Source organism: Eretmochelys imbricata, chromosome 24 (assembly GCF_965152235.1).
Source record: "Eretmochelys imbricata isolate rEreImb1 chromosome 24, rEreImb1.hap1, whole genome shotgun sequence".
In the NCBI taxonomy this organism is placed as follows: Eukaryota; Metazoa; Chordata; order Testudines; family Cheloniidae; genus Eretmochelys; species Eretmochelys imbricata.
The window spans coordinates 10,835,392-10,848,390 of NC_135595.1; the positions used below are offsets into that span (position 1 = coordinate 10,835,392).

Here is a 12,999-nt window from a genome sequence, read left to right on the forward strand (position 1 = left end):
TTACAGTCCAACAAATGACTACAACTCCCAGAAGGCTTTGCTCTCCACATTCTTCAGCTTCCTCCTGTTCACCTACAAGTCAATACCTACAGCGACCTGCCGAGCTTGGAGCAGAGGAAAGTTCCTGCCCGCCACTGAACCCTGAAGCCCATATGAACAGCCTTCCAAGGCTGGTGCCTGGAGCTAGGGGGTCAGATCACAGAGCTGAGTCTCCGCAGGGCGTGCACGGACACTGCTCGTACACCTAGGCAGAGGCACTCGGATTGCTGTCACTCGGGCAGGCCGTCGGCATCCCTGGCACAGTACAGCTGGTGGCTGACCCTCTCCTCTGGACCAGGCGACCGCTGCAGGTAAAGCGGGGGAATTGGTGCTATGGAAGCCACGCAGATTCAGTGCTGCCGACGACTGACCAGGGCTCTGTGGTGTAAAGCAGGAGGAGCTCTGCTAACGTCGATGCACCAGTGAGATCTGAATCCATCCCTCCAGCCCCCAGCTGCTGGCCTAGCCCCTGGACAGAGCTGTACCGAACACGCTCCCTGTGCTTCTAGAACAGTAGCATGCAGGGGAAGAGAACTATCAGATCATCTACACCCCCAGCGTTCTGCCCAGCTCAGCCTCTGGGCAGTCCCCGGGATGCCAGCTGTGCTCAGTCCCCTCCACCTGCTCTTCCAGAGCAGAAGCAGCTCGTCCTTGGCACACGTCACCCTCCTGGTCTCTGCAAAGAACAGAGCAGAGCCTGCCTTAGGGGATCTCCTTTACCACAGGGCTGAATGGTGATTGTCCCTCATGTACAAGCAGGGAAACTGAGACACAGAGGTATGCAGTGACCTGCCCAAGGAGTCAGTGACAGAACCAGGATCCTGACCCTCATATCTTCCTCTAGCCCTCAAACACCCCCTCCGTACAGCACTGAGTCAGCATATGAGGACCTGAAAGCGAAACAGAACAGGCTGGCATGAGGGAAGCACCAGCCCACAGCAAACTGAACAGGGAAGTGAAACTTGGCATGTCTCTCCATGGACGTAGGCGCCCCTCTCCTGCCCAGAGCCTGGCACAAACACTGGCTAATGCTGATGAGCTGAACAGCGCCCCCAGAGCAAGTCGCCAGCCCAACAGGCCTTCACCATTCACACCTTTTGCTGTCCACCCCCAGCGGACTCCCTCCCTGCTCCCACGGAGGGGAGCGCTGCTTCCCCGTTGCTCAATGCTCACCCTGGTTCTGCCCCCTCTCTGTGTGCAAACTGGCAGCATGTGCCCGCCTGCCTCCCCCGCAATTTACAGGGCACGAATAGGGACTCGCTCACTGGGAATCGCCTGTCTCCGAAGGCCAGCCAGGCATTACACTCTGCGCTGCTACAGCCAGCTTAGGCCCCCAAGGGAGCACATCACTAAGCTGCCTCTGCCTTGGCTGCGAGCCCCGAGTGCGTCCAGAGTGCTCTGGCACCCATAACTCTGCCTGGCTCCCGCCCCATGTTTACTGGGCTGGATTACTTCAAGTGCTGATTCCCCGGCAGCTAAAAAGGTTACATCTGATCTGGACAGTAAATCAAGGGAGCTCCATTCACGAGGCCCTAATGCAAAATCTGGCAGGCCGCTCCATCTTCCCAGCTTCCTCAGAGGCTGCTGACGTCTCTTGTTAAACAAGGCACACACACGTGCACGCTTTTCATTCTGCTTGTGTCACCCCTTGTTCTTTACTCCAAGGGGCAGGATCTTGTCGTTCCCTACCACCGCCCCACCCACAGCGCCTGAGGGTCCCAAAGTGTTTTACAAATGGGAATCAGAGTCTATGACCCCAGATCAGATAAGGCAGTACTTCCCCTTACAGAGAGGGCAACGGACTTGCCCCACAGTGAGCAAACTGGGACTGGAACCCAGGATTCCTGGCTGCCGCTCACCGACCCAAACCACTGGACAACACGGTGTCTCTTTAAAGAGAGACGCTCTGCTCCCTGCTGCTTCCCCCTGCCCCCCAAGACATCCCCCAAATACAGACTAGACAGCCATGGGAGTCCAGCCCTGCTGCTGAAAGGGTCAGGTCACTCTGCAGTATGGCAAGGCAGACTGCCTCCAGGGGCCCCCACAGGCCTGCCAGGTGGGGCTAGGTTGGAATGCACTAGGGCAGCTGGGACATCATTGCTAACTGCAGGGTAGGGCTGTGGGGCAGAAGAGCAGGAAACCCCAAAGCCCTGATTTGGCCCCCACCTCTTTCTGGGGCAGAGAGAACTTGACACTCACATGCAAGAGGTTAAAGGCCTGAGACAACCCTCCCTTTGGGACATCAGTTGTTTCCAGAATCGCAATCCGGGCTGGCACAGAGGATGGGGCAGGCAGGGAGCAAGCACAGGAAGTAGCTGAACCCCTGGGGTCCCATCATGTAGCCACTTCGGGGAATCCCCAGGGACTAAAGTGGGAGCTGGGCTTGCAGGATTGGGCCCTCGAGGAGCAGCAGGCCTGGGTGCAAAAGCCCTTGGAGCACTGTGGGAGTGCACTAGGCTGAGGGCAACAGGCCGATGGAGCCGAACACAGTGCTGCCCGGGGATTGGGGTGTCCAGGCAGGGACCCAGGGATCACAGCCCCCCACCCTCGTGGTTACCTGGAGATAGGTCTTGTACTCGATGAGTTTCTCTGTGCCACGGTGCAGTAAGCCGATGTGGGGGTCACATTTCTTCACGGTCTCTCCGCTCAGCTCCATGACCAGCCGCAGGACCCCATGGGCGGCTGGGTGCTGGGGCCCGAAGTTCAGCGTCAGGTTGGAGACTTTCTTCTCTGCCGGAGGGTCCTTGTCTGCTCAGGCATGGGGAGAGCAAGAGAGGCCGTGAGATGGCAGAGCACTCCAGGGAGATGCACGGCCCTCCTGCCCCACTGCACTGGAAAGGCTGAGCAGGACAAGACCTCAGGGATGGAAGGGAATTCAGGCCCCAAGGCGCATGCCCCACGGCTGGGCAGCCCTATTCCACCCCTCCCGGCCAGTGCGATTCTCACCACTTCCCTTGCAAAACTGAAGAGCGGAGCCACAGGCTGAGGAGCAGACGTGTCCAGCAGTTCAGCCTTGCAGAGCACTGGGCTTGTCTGTGGGAGTTGCCGCCCCACGCCTGTTGCTCTCCGGCCTCCCTGCTTCTCTCACATTATGCAGGGGGTTCATTTGCTCTCTAGGCGACCCAAGTGAGTGCACCCCACCATTCGCTGTGCCCAGCGCAAGCTAAAGAGCAGTGAGCACCCCACGAGTCCAGAGGCTGGGAGTGCCCGGCTGTGGTGAGGAGGGAGAGCAGGAGCGAAGGGCGCAAGCTGGCTCTTGGCACAGAAGCTCAGCACTTGCCTTGGAGGGGTCACCCAGGAGGAAGCCTCGTCTGGGCCAAACTGTCCCAAACTTGGTCTCTGTCCAGCAGGGGAGCTGGAGGAAAATCTTGCAGGCATCTCATGAAAAAAACTGACAACATTTCCCCTCTCTGTACGCCTCCAGGGGCTGCTGAAGTGGGAGAATTCCCAACGTGGCCCTTGGGGGCTTTCCCCTTCCAGCTTGAGTCATTTCCCCTTTGCAGATAGCTCGAGAAGAGTCTCTTTAGCTCAGGTTTCTCTTGGACACTCGTGACCCGAAAGTACCGCCCCTTGGAGACAGAGGATAAACTCCGGGGACAATCACAACAGTCAAAGTAACGGAGCTCAATGAGGCCAGTTGGAGTCGCTGTAGCATTCACACATCGTGGAATTTCACCAGCTCGCTGGCAGAGCCCTGACGATGGGTTAAAGGCCCCGGGCAGCCCCACAGTGACTCAGCACAGGGAACCTCATGTACAGGGTTCCCACAACGGCAGGCCTAGAGCTGCTCACCTGGACACACAGCACTAAACCACTGTAACTCCCCCCACCCCCCAAACACACCTGAAGAGCAGCAAACTGCTAACGACAACTCCACAGTCACGCAGCTCACCCAGCTCCTCCCCGAATACCCTCCTGCAACAATGTCTCACTCAGAACGAGCATTTGCCTCTTTCTTCCTTCGGCTGCCAAGACCCGAGCATTCACAGGAGGGGAGTATGTCCCTTAATGCATTCTGCATGGGGAGAGAAATCCCTTCCTGACCCCTGTAGCAGTCAGCTTACACCATGACACACTAGTCAGCTGTCCTTAGACAAATATTATAGGTCATACATTAGGCTGCCTATGATTGATTTTCAATCCATTGGCAGCATGTCTCAGTGACTGGAAAGACAACAAATGCATTCACAGGTCCGTCTGCCTGCTACTGGGACACTTGGCTTAAAGGGACAGGTCAGCTAAAAATCCCAGTCAGTACTTCACACAAAACGCGTTTTCCTTGTAACTAGCAGCAGCATAAATTACAGCAGTGGTTCCCAAACTGGGGCTCGTAAACCCCTGGGGGTTTGCGAAATATTACAGAGGGTTCTCGTGAAAAAATTTCCTAATGGCGGACAGAGTTGTCGCTAGGGTCCCTGGGCAGCACGGGTCCAGCAGCCCAAAGACTCTGCACTTCCAATAGCTAAGCAGATCAATGCAAACATATCTATCACACTGAGGAGATTTAAACTTCAAGACTCCTTATAAGAAATGGAAAGGAAGGTAGATATTTTTTGCTGTTTTTAAAATTAAATAGGCAGCTAGTATTGTTTTGAAAATTATTATGAAGAACAAGTTTAAGCTTTGTTGTAATGTGCGTTGTTTGCCTGGACTGCTCAAGACCTGAATGCTTGTGTAGGGGGAACTCTTTGTGTTGGCTTCTTAAATATCTTCATGCACTTTCATATCTGATACTCCTTGATGAAACATAGGAGCCTTGTCTTATAACAGGCTTATTCAAAGTGATACAAGCTATGAAAGTGAGATCTTGGAAGAGTGCTGCTGTTTTCATAATGTAATAAAAATACTGTAATGATCATAATTAATAATAAATAGTGTGTAATAAGCATGTCAAAAACAAATTTTATATTTCCAAGATCACTGCTTTTATCATTTATATTCAGATAAAGGAGAAAAACTGTGGAAATATTCCTTTTTTAGGAGGGGGTTCGTGAGACTTGACATTTTAGTGAAAGGGGTTCACAGGATGTTAAAGTTTGGGAACCACTGAATTACAGCAATGGGAAAGCTTCTATCCTGACTTCTTCCCACTGACGCTCTCCCCCCACTTCCTGCGTTTGGGGTCTTATCTCACACGCAATGCACAAGGGTCGAGATTTCCAGTGCAGCTGAGGTTTCAGAGTAGCAGCCGTGTTAGTCTCTATTCGCAAAAAGAAAAGGAGTACTTGTGGCACCTTAGAGACTAACCAATTTGTTTAAGCATATGCTTCCATGAGCTACAGCTCACTTCATCGGATGTTTTATGGACTTTAAGACCAGAAACGACTATTCTGAACTTCTAGCCTGACCCTCATGGCACAAGCCAGAGGATTTCATTCCATGATTCCTGTGTCCAGCCCATATCTTGGGATGGAGCTACAAATCTCTGAAAGAAAATACCTTAAAGACTTCTCCTGACAGAGAATCCACCACACCCCTCAGTACATTGTTCCAGTGGCTACCTGCCCTCACCAATAAAGATTCGTGCCTTATTTGTAGTCTGAATTAGGCTACCTCTACACTAGAAACTTCAAAGCGCTCCCACAGCAGCGCTCTGAAGCGTGAGCATGGTCACGTGCGAGCGCTGGGAGACAGCTCTCCCAGCGCTCCTGGTAATCCACCTCCACAAGGGGAATAGCTCCGAGTGTGGCTCCCAGCACTTGGAGCCTGTCCACACTAGCGCTTTAAAGCGTTCAGACTTGCTGCTGAAAAATCACCCCCCTGAGCCAGCAAGTTAAAATGCTATAAAATGTAAGTGTAGACGAGCCCTTTAGCCTAGCTTCAGTTTCCAGCCACTGGATCAAATTATGCCTTTTTCTGGCAGACTAAAGAGCCATCTTTTATCAGAAACCTCTTCCCCAGGTAGCTGCCTGTAACTGAGCAAGTGACCCCTTAACCTTCTGTGGATAAACTAAACTTAATCAGACTGACCTTTTTTAAGTCTCTCAGGCAGGTTTGCCAGACAGTGGATCATTCCTGTGGCTCTTTTCTGAAACTCTTCCAATTTGTCAACAGTCTGAAGCACAGGCACCAGTATTACACACAGTATCCAGTAATGGTTGTTCCTCTGCTTATACAGCTAGAGGATCACATAAGTCCTCTTAGCTACTGCATCACACAACTCCTATCCAATTGGTTATCTACCAGGATACGCATACACGCAATGCCCAGCCCAACTAGAGCTGAGCACAATTTTTTTAAACTAAGTTTTCTTTTTGGTTTTGGGGTTTTTTTCTTTGGGCGGGGGGGGAAGAGAATGCAGCTTCAGGTCAACTGAAACAATTTGTGACTCAAATCGATTTTTTTCCCCCAGCATGGCCAGCAAACCCACACATCAGTTATCCAAGCAGCTCTATTCCTACATCCTATTCAGAGTCACTGCACTCCAGGATACTGCCCCCCATCCTGTCAGCGTGACCTGCAGTCTTTGCTTGTGCTTGGCTGTGTTAAAACATAGGTTTAAATCAGCCCATCTTACATGGTGATCTCTAGCACTCTGTATAAGTGACCTGTCCCCATCATCACTTCATGCACAGAGCATTTGTGTTTGGGTTTCAGATGCAACAAAATGACGTCTCAAATCCAAAATCTTGTTTCCACTTACATTAAAATAAAAGCCATGGGATCATTCCTATAAAAAGGGAGACGCTAATTTAAAAAAAAAAAAAAAAAATCTTTAAAGAAACCAGACCCAGATCTATTTCTTTAACCAGATCACCTTAAACTAAGGAAGCTCCCTCCATGCTGACCACATTTGTTTTCCCACTATCTCAGGTTGGACAATGTAAGGCAATACGCTCCATGAAGATGCAGGGGTCCATCTACACAGAGCTCATTACAGGATTGGGCCCAAGAAGGCCACTCAGCTGCAAGTCCAGCGATGTCCACGGAGGTGGGACTGCACACCCCAGCGGCAGGTTTGGCTCCAAACTTAAAACATGACAACCACCAATACAAGAGCATCCGCATGATGACAGTGCATTTAAGGGGGCAGGCACCTTCGACAGAACTCACCGTTCCAGGGAGGAGGCACCCACTTCTCAGTCTCCTTGGTGGGGTACATGACCGCACCTGCAAACTGCTGGGCCCACTCGACATCCGGCTGCCACTGCTTTGAGCCTCTGAACACAGAGATAAGGAAAGGGTATCAAACACGGCAAGTTCATTCAACCTGCCTGACTCTAGTCTCAGATTCTGTGGGCTTTAAAGGAGTTGTTGCCAGGCAGATGGGGGAGGAAGGGAGAAGATGGGGATTGAAAGTGAGACTCTGTCTTGGCTGAGTGAGCTTCATCCTTGGGAATGCAGCGGTTTGGCAGCCCGGGAGCCTATTTCTCCATAGTTTGGGGAGCAGCAGTACAAGCTGCCCACACATTGCTCCCCACCAACCGCTCTCAAGTCTGATCAAGGGGGCCTGTCTAAGGATGAGGGGAGTTCAGTCTCCATGGCCCATTCAATCCTTGGTTTTGCTTCTCTGCCAAGGGGTCAGTTAGCATCCACGGGGTGGTGACTTTTGTGCCATGGATAGTCCTGCAGTGGAGGAAGACAGCCTCTCCACTCATTTCATAAACCATCAAAGTCCAGACTTACGCTGGCGAGATTCAAAGAGGTAACCATGCAGAGAAAAGCTTCATAGCTCATTCCCAAGTGCCTGAGCTAGCTAGTCTCCCAGATCAAGTGTCATCAGCAAGGAAGTCTGAGGAAAACCTCAAACATGCCTCAATGCGCAGTATACCCACTCTGTCACAAGGGCACCGCGTACAACTGCCCCACAAGCTAGGGGGTTTGTATGACAGCCACCCAGTAGCCACACAGTGACAGGAACCAGTCAGGAGCATGGTAGTTTGTTTCCTGCAGGAGGCAAGTTTGCAGCAGCAGGAGTACCAAAGTGGACAGCCCCACGGCATGCGCAGAGATCTATGGTAAGAACCAAGATCCAAGTACAGTGTCCTTACTAGGGTGCTGGAGAACAGGTCCCCATGTTAGGAGCTAGCAAAGCCCAGGGGGAGGGGATGGGTCCCCAGGGAGAGCAGGGTCTCCAGGGAGGGGATGGCAATGCCCAGGAGGGTCCGGGGAGGGGGCAAGGGAGGGGTCCCTGAGGAAGAGGAAGATCCCAAGAGAACAGGAGGCAGGGGAGAGGTGCCAAAGAGGCAGAGGAGGATTCCCTGGGGAGGGCAGCGGGAGATCCCAGGGAAGGTGGGGTCCCCACCAGGGGAGATGACAATGTCCAGAGGATCCTGGGGGTGCAGAACATGGGGGAGGGGTTCCAAGGGAGAGGCAGGAGGCAGAGGAGGGATCCCCGATGAATGGGTCATGGGGGCAGGCAAGGGGAAGTCCCAGGGGAGAGATCTGGAGGGTGGGGTGCAGGAGGCAGGGAAGGGGTCCCGAGGGAAGGGGGGCTGCCGTGGGGGGGGTGTTTGGAAATGCCCAGAAAGGTCCGGCGTGGGGGAGAAGGCAGGGGAGGGGTTCCCGGTGGGGAAGGGGGCAGGGTCCCTGGGGAGAGGGAAAGGATCACGAAGGGGGCAGAAGGGGAGATCCCAAGAGAGGGAGGAGAAGTCGGCGGGGGAAGGCAGGCGAAGTCCTGGGGGGACGGTCGCGGGGGGGGCAGACGAAGTCCCCCGGGGGGACGGGGGGGGCAGGTGAAGTCCCCGGGGGGGCGGGGGGGGGGCAGGCGAAGTCCCCGGGGGGAGGGTCGCGGGGGATCCGGAGAGGGGGGATCGAGGGTGCGGGCAGGCTCCGGGCTGGGTCTCACCTGCTCGGCGCTGCCCCCAGCCGGAGCCCCGGGAGCCATGACCCTGAAGGTGCCCGCAGCCTCCGCAGAGCCCTGAGCGCCGCCATCTTCCCAGCGGCGCCGCGGCGAGCCGGGACAGAAGTACACGGCCGCCCTCTGCAGCTTCAACCCGGTAGGAAAGGCTGGCGGTGAGCCGCCATATTTAGTGAGGGCAAAGAAGGCGTCTTCGAAATAGCCAGAAAACCGGGCCGACGCCGCCACCCCCTACAGCGCAGCTGGGCGCCATGTTTATTACGGGCAACATCCGGGACACCAGCTCGAGTCTTTCTCCGTTGTGGGTGCCTCCATCTTTCCTATGGGTAATATCCGGGAGACTGGCCTGGCTTCACTGCCCATAGAACCCGCCATGCGGAGTGAGGGTGGGACACCATCTTTACTTTGGGCACTGGCAGCCTCCCAGCTGGGTCTCCCTCCCAGTGGAGCGGCCTGAAGAGCCGCAGGAGCCATGCTGGATATGGGCATCCTGGGAGTGATGGGGGACCTGGCCTGGCTCTATGATCAGTGCACCATGGGGGCCTTTCCTGGGGCTGGCCCCCAGGGCAGGGCCTGGGCAGCCACAGGCTGGGCCCAGCCCCCGAGTGCAGCTCCCCCAGAGCTGGGTGCTCAGTGGGAGGTGGATTTTGGGTCCCCTCCCATTGCCCCCCATAGCTCCCTGCCCCTCCTTCTGCAGAGCCCCCAGCCCCGCATCCTCCTCTCAGCCCTGCCCCCTCCTCCCCCCCCCCCCCCCCCGTCCAAGCTGCCTGCAGCCCTGAGTCACGGGGCAGCTGGTGCCAGGGATTCTGGGACATGTCCGTTCAAAGGCCCAATGGCACATGGCTATGCAGAACCAGAGCACCATGGAGCTGGGCTTGGAGCTCAGTGCAGCGCTGGGCCCGCGGAGCGGGAGGAGCAGGACCAGGGGCTCCTGCCTAGTGGGATTCCCAGGGATCCTTGTCAGCTGGTTCCTGCTGACTCCAGCTGGCAGCACCGACAGAGACCAGCAAAGGATCCCAGACTTTACTGGGCTTCTGCTAAGCTGGGAAGTGCCAGTTCAGCTCATGGCTCAACCCCCTTTGTCTGTCCTTGTGTAGATTATCTACAGCAATTACAGCAACTGCGCTGCTGCTGCCCTTGGGCACTGGGATGGGGCTGCGGAGAGCTGGCAGTGCAGAGGGACACAGGGTCAAGATGCTGCCCTTGGGGTGAAACCCACCACACTAAGCATCTGGTAGGAGGAGATTTAGTCAGCTGCCTGGAGAGCCCTGAATGGGACGTCAAAGGGCTGGAACCAGCTGTGACACCAACTGCAGATGTCCGGGAGACTGGCAACAAGATGAGGCCCCCGCACCACTCAGACCTTATTGGAGAAGGGCTCTGCTCTGACCCTGCTTTCAACAGTGGGAGCAGCGCAGGCAGCCTCTGAGACACCACACGGGGCAACAGCCAGGACCTCGAGCTTGTGCTCTTCTGAGGGTCAGCGAGGATGCCCGGGAGCCAGAGCTGCTGGGGGATTGTCCTGCAGGAAAAGCACTGAATCAGCCCTGGAGAGGGCACACAGAGCAGCCATCCCAGCCGTTCTCCTGGCAGGTAGGGAGGCAGCCGCAGGGTGAGGAGATGGGCTGAGCATGGAGAGAGGGGCTGAGTGTGGAGTGAGCTCAAGGCCTTCGGAAAGGAAAAAGTCCCTTCAGTTGGGTTCTTCAATCAGCCACTGGGAACTCACTGCTGCAGGAACCGATGGCCACAAGGGGGCTCCTGGAGCAGGTCTTCAGGCTGAGTCTGACATGACTCCAGCACCTAACCTTTGTCTTTACCCAGCTACGTGCGCCCGGCGCCTGCCCTGCAGCCTTCTATCCCGGGCGCCTGGCTCCTGTCCTGCAGCTTTTAACCCTGGGCACCCAACGCCTGCCTGGCAGCCTTTTATCCTGGGCGCATGGCTTGGAGGAGGTGCTTGGGGAACTGCTTTGTGAAGAGCTGTGTGATGGCGGGTGGTGCACGGGGCTGTGTGTAGATTGTGTCAGTGTGCGCGATGGGGGTTGTGCGCGGCGTGCACATCTGCAGGCACAAGGCTGTGTATAGATTGTGTCAGTGTGTATCCGTTTGTGGTGGGGGCTGTATGTGCTGGGAGGTTGTGGCACGTATGTCTGACTCTGCAGTAGCGTGTAGCGGGGTCATTGGGCTGTATTGCGGTGGGGTGCTGGGGATGCTGCTTGTGTTGCTGGGGAGGCTGCGGTGAGTCAGTGGAAATCTTTACTCCCATCCTTAGCCACCGGTGCCAGACAGGCCCTCTGCCCTCCCCCTCTGGGCTGCAGTTTCATCCCTTGCAGACATTCCTAACAAGGCTGGGGGGAGGGGATGGGGCCTGGGCTGTGGTTTGTGGGACTCTGTTCACTCTTCAAGTGCTGACATCCCATGTGCAGCTGGGACAGACACCGCACCGGCCAGCATCCTCAGCCCGCTGCCCTCCTGGCCACAGTGCTGGCTCTCCAGCTGGGGTCTCGCTGACAGGGGCTGGCTCCCCGTTCGTTCGGGAGGAGCAGAGATAGCCAGGGGACAGGCTGGTCTTTGCTGCCTGGCTTTCCTGTAGGATGCGGGAAGGGCTGGCGCACGGGGGCCCTGGTCAGCCAATCCCACAGGCAGCCTCAAGTGACCCAGCCAGGAGAGGAAGCTGCTGCCTCTGCCTTTTCCTTCCTTGCACATTCTCTGTGGCTGCCGCTCAATTTAGCACCAGTGACAGGGCCCTGTAGGGAGCCTCTGTTTACCCACAAATACGGTAGGGTGGCCGGCTGCCACTGGGCCCAATGCCCATGATCTGGGGCAGCCTTTACACCTGGGCAAAGTAAGAAGCAAATGCCACCAACTGGGGATTCCCCACGCACGCTGGGAGCCTTGCACCCAAGTCAAGCCCACTGTGCTCTGGTCCTGATGGCAAGCGACCTGCAACCGGGGCAGAAGGGGACGTGAGTCACCATGGACCCTTGCTGAGACCGCAAGCAAGGGGGCCGCTGCTTGGCCAGGACTGAGGCTGGCCCCTGTGTTTCGCAGCATCTGAGAATAGTGCAGCCCTGTCACCGCTGGGCTGGGCAGCACTGGGGCTACAGCCCCAGCACGGAAAGGTGCCATCAGGTCCCTGTCTGATTGCTGTGCCTTAGAGGGAGTGTTCTGCAGAACACCTGAGGGGCCTGCTCACCTTTTAACCATGCCACTGGGCTGCATCTGAGCTCACACCATGATTGGTGGCCTCAGAGGATTGATGCCCTCAAAAGAGGCTGATGCAGGAGGAGGCACGGACTCCTGGTAATGGTGTTTTGGAAATAATCTGGAAAGCTCCAAGAGGAAGCAACCATTGGGTCCAGCCCTACTCTCTAGCTGGAAGCTGTGTTAGCTACTGGCTACAGAATTCCTGGGGCTGGGAACAAGTGTTCTCCAGTGTATTGAGAGGAGGACTGACAGTCAGGCCTCCTGGGGGGGAGGGATAGCTCAGTGGTTTGAGCATTGGCCTGCTAAACCCAGGGTTGTGAGTTCAATCCTTGAGGGGGCCATTTAGGGATCTGGGGCAAAAAAATTGGGGATTGGTCCTGCTTTGAGCAGGGGGTTGGACTAGATGATCTCCTGAGGTCCCTTCCAACCCTGATATTCTATGATTCTATGATTCTATGGGCACTGTACTGGCTCTGTCATTGACTTGCTGTATGGTCTTGGCCCAGCCACTTCCATGTTCTGTGCCTTAGTTTGCCCACCTGTGAAATCAGGGCAGAAGCCCAAACCACCCCGCTTCCAGCCCGTGGTCATGTGGGTTTGGTCAGTTTGACCCAGCTTGGGCTTGGCTGTAGGTTTGGGTTCAGTGAAGGGCAGCGTAGTGAGGGTTCAGTCACAGTGAGACTGGGGGTTTGGTTAAGCAGTGTGCTTCTCCCAGCTCCTTCCTAGCACATAGCTCCTCCCGGGGGTGGTTGGCACGGGCATCTCCATCCAGCTGAGACCTGCAAAATCCCACCCGGACAATCCCCATTGCTCTGGAGTTGGAGACTCCCCCAGAGGAGCTGAGGGGCCCCATCACTGAACCTAGAATTCCTGGCATTCCACGTGGCCTGGGATTTCAGTTTAGTGACCCCCCTCCTGCTCCAGGGGCTGGGAGCTCACCGAGTGTTTGCAAAGGG

The 12,999-nt window shown here is 55.7% G+C and overlaps 1 protein-coding gene across 1 annotated transcript in view; it reads right to left on the bottom strand.

Moving 5' to 3' along the window:
* NDUFS2 (NADH:ubiquinone oxidoreductase core subunit S2) overlaps nucleotides 1-8,980 on the bottom strand; it is a 29,356-nt gene extending 20,376 nt beyond the window's left edge. The window contains exons 1-3 of the mRNA XM_077841077.1: nucleotides 8,828-8,980; nucleotides 7,093-7,199; nucleotides 2,597-2,787 (exon numbers count right to left, since the gene is read on the bottom strand). Coding sequence (XP_077697203.1) covers nucleotides 2,597-2,787; nucleotides 7,093-7,199; nucleotides 8,828-8,913 — 384 coding nt within the window. The 5' untranslated portion in view covers nucleotides 8,914-8,980. The remainder of the gene's footprint in view (nucleotides 1-2,596; nucleotides 2,788-7,092; nucleotides 7,200-8,827) is intronic.
* Between the last annotated feature and the right edge of the window lie 4,019 nt (nucleotides 8,981-12,999).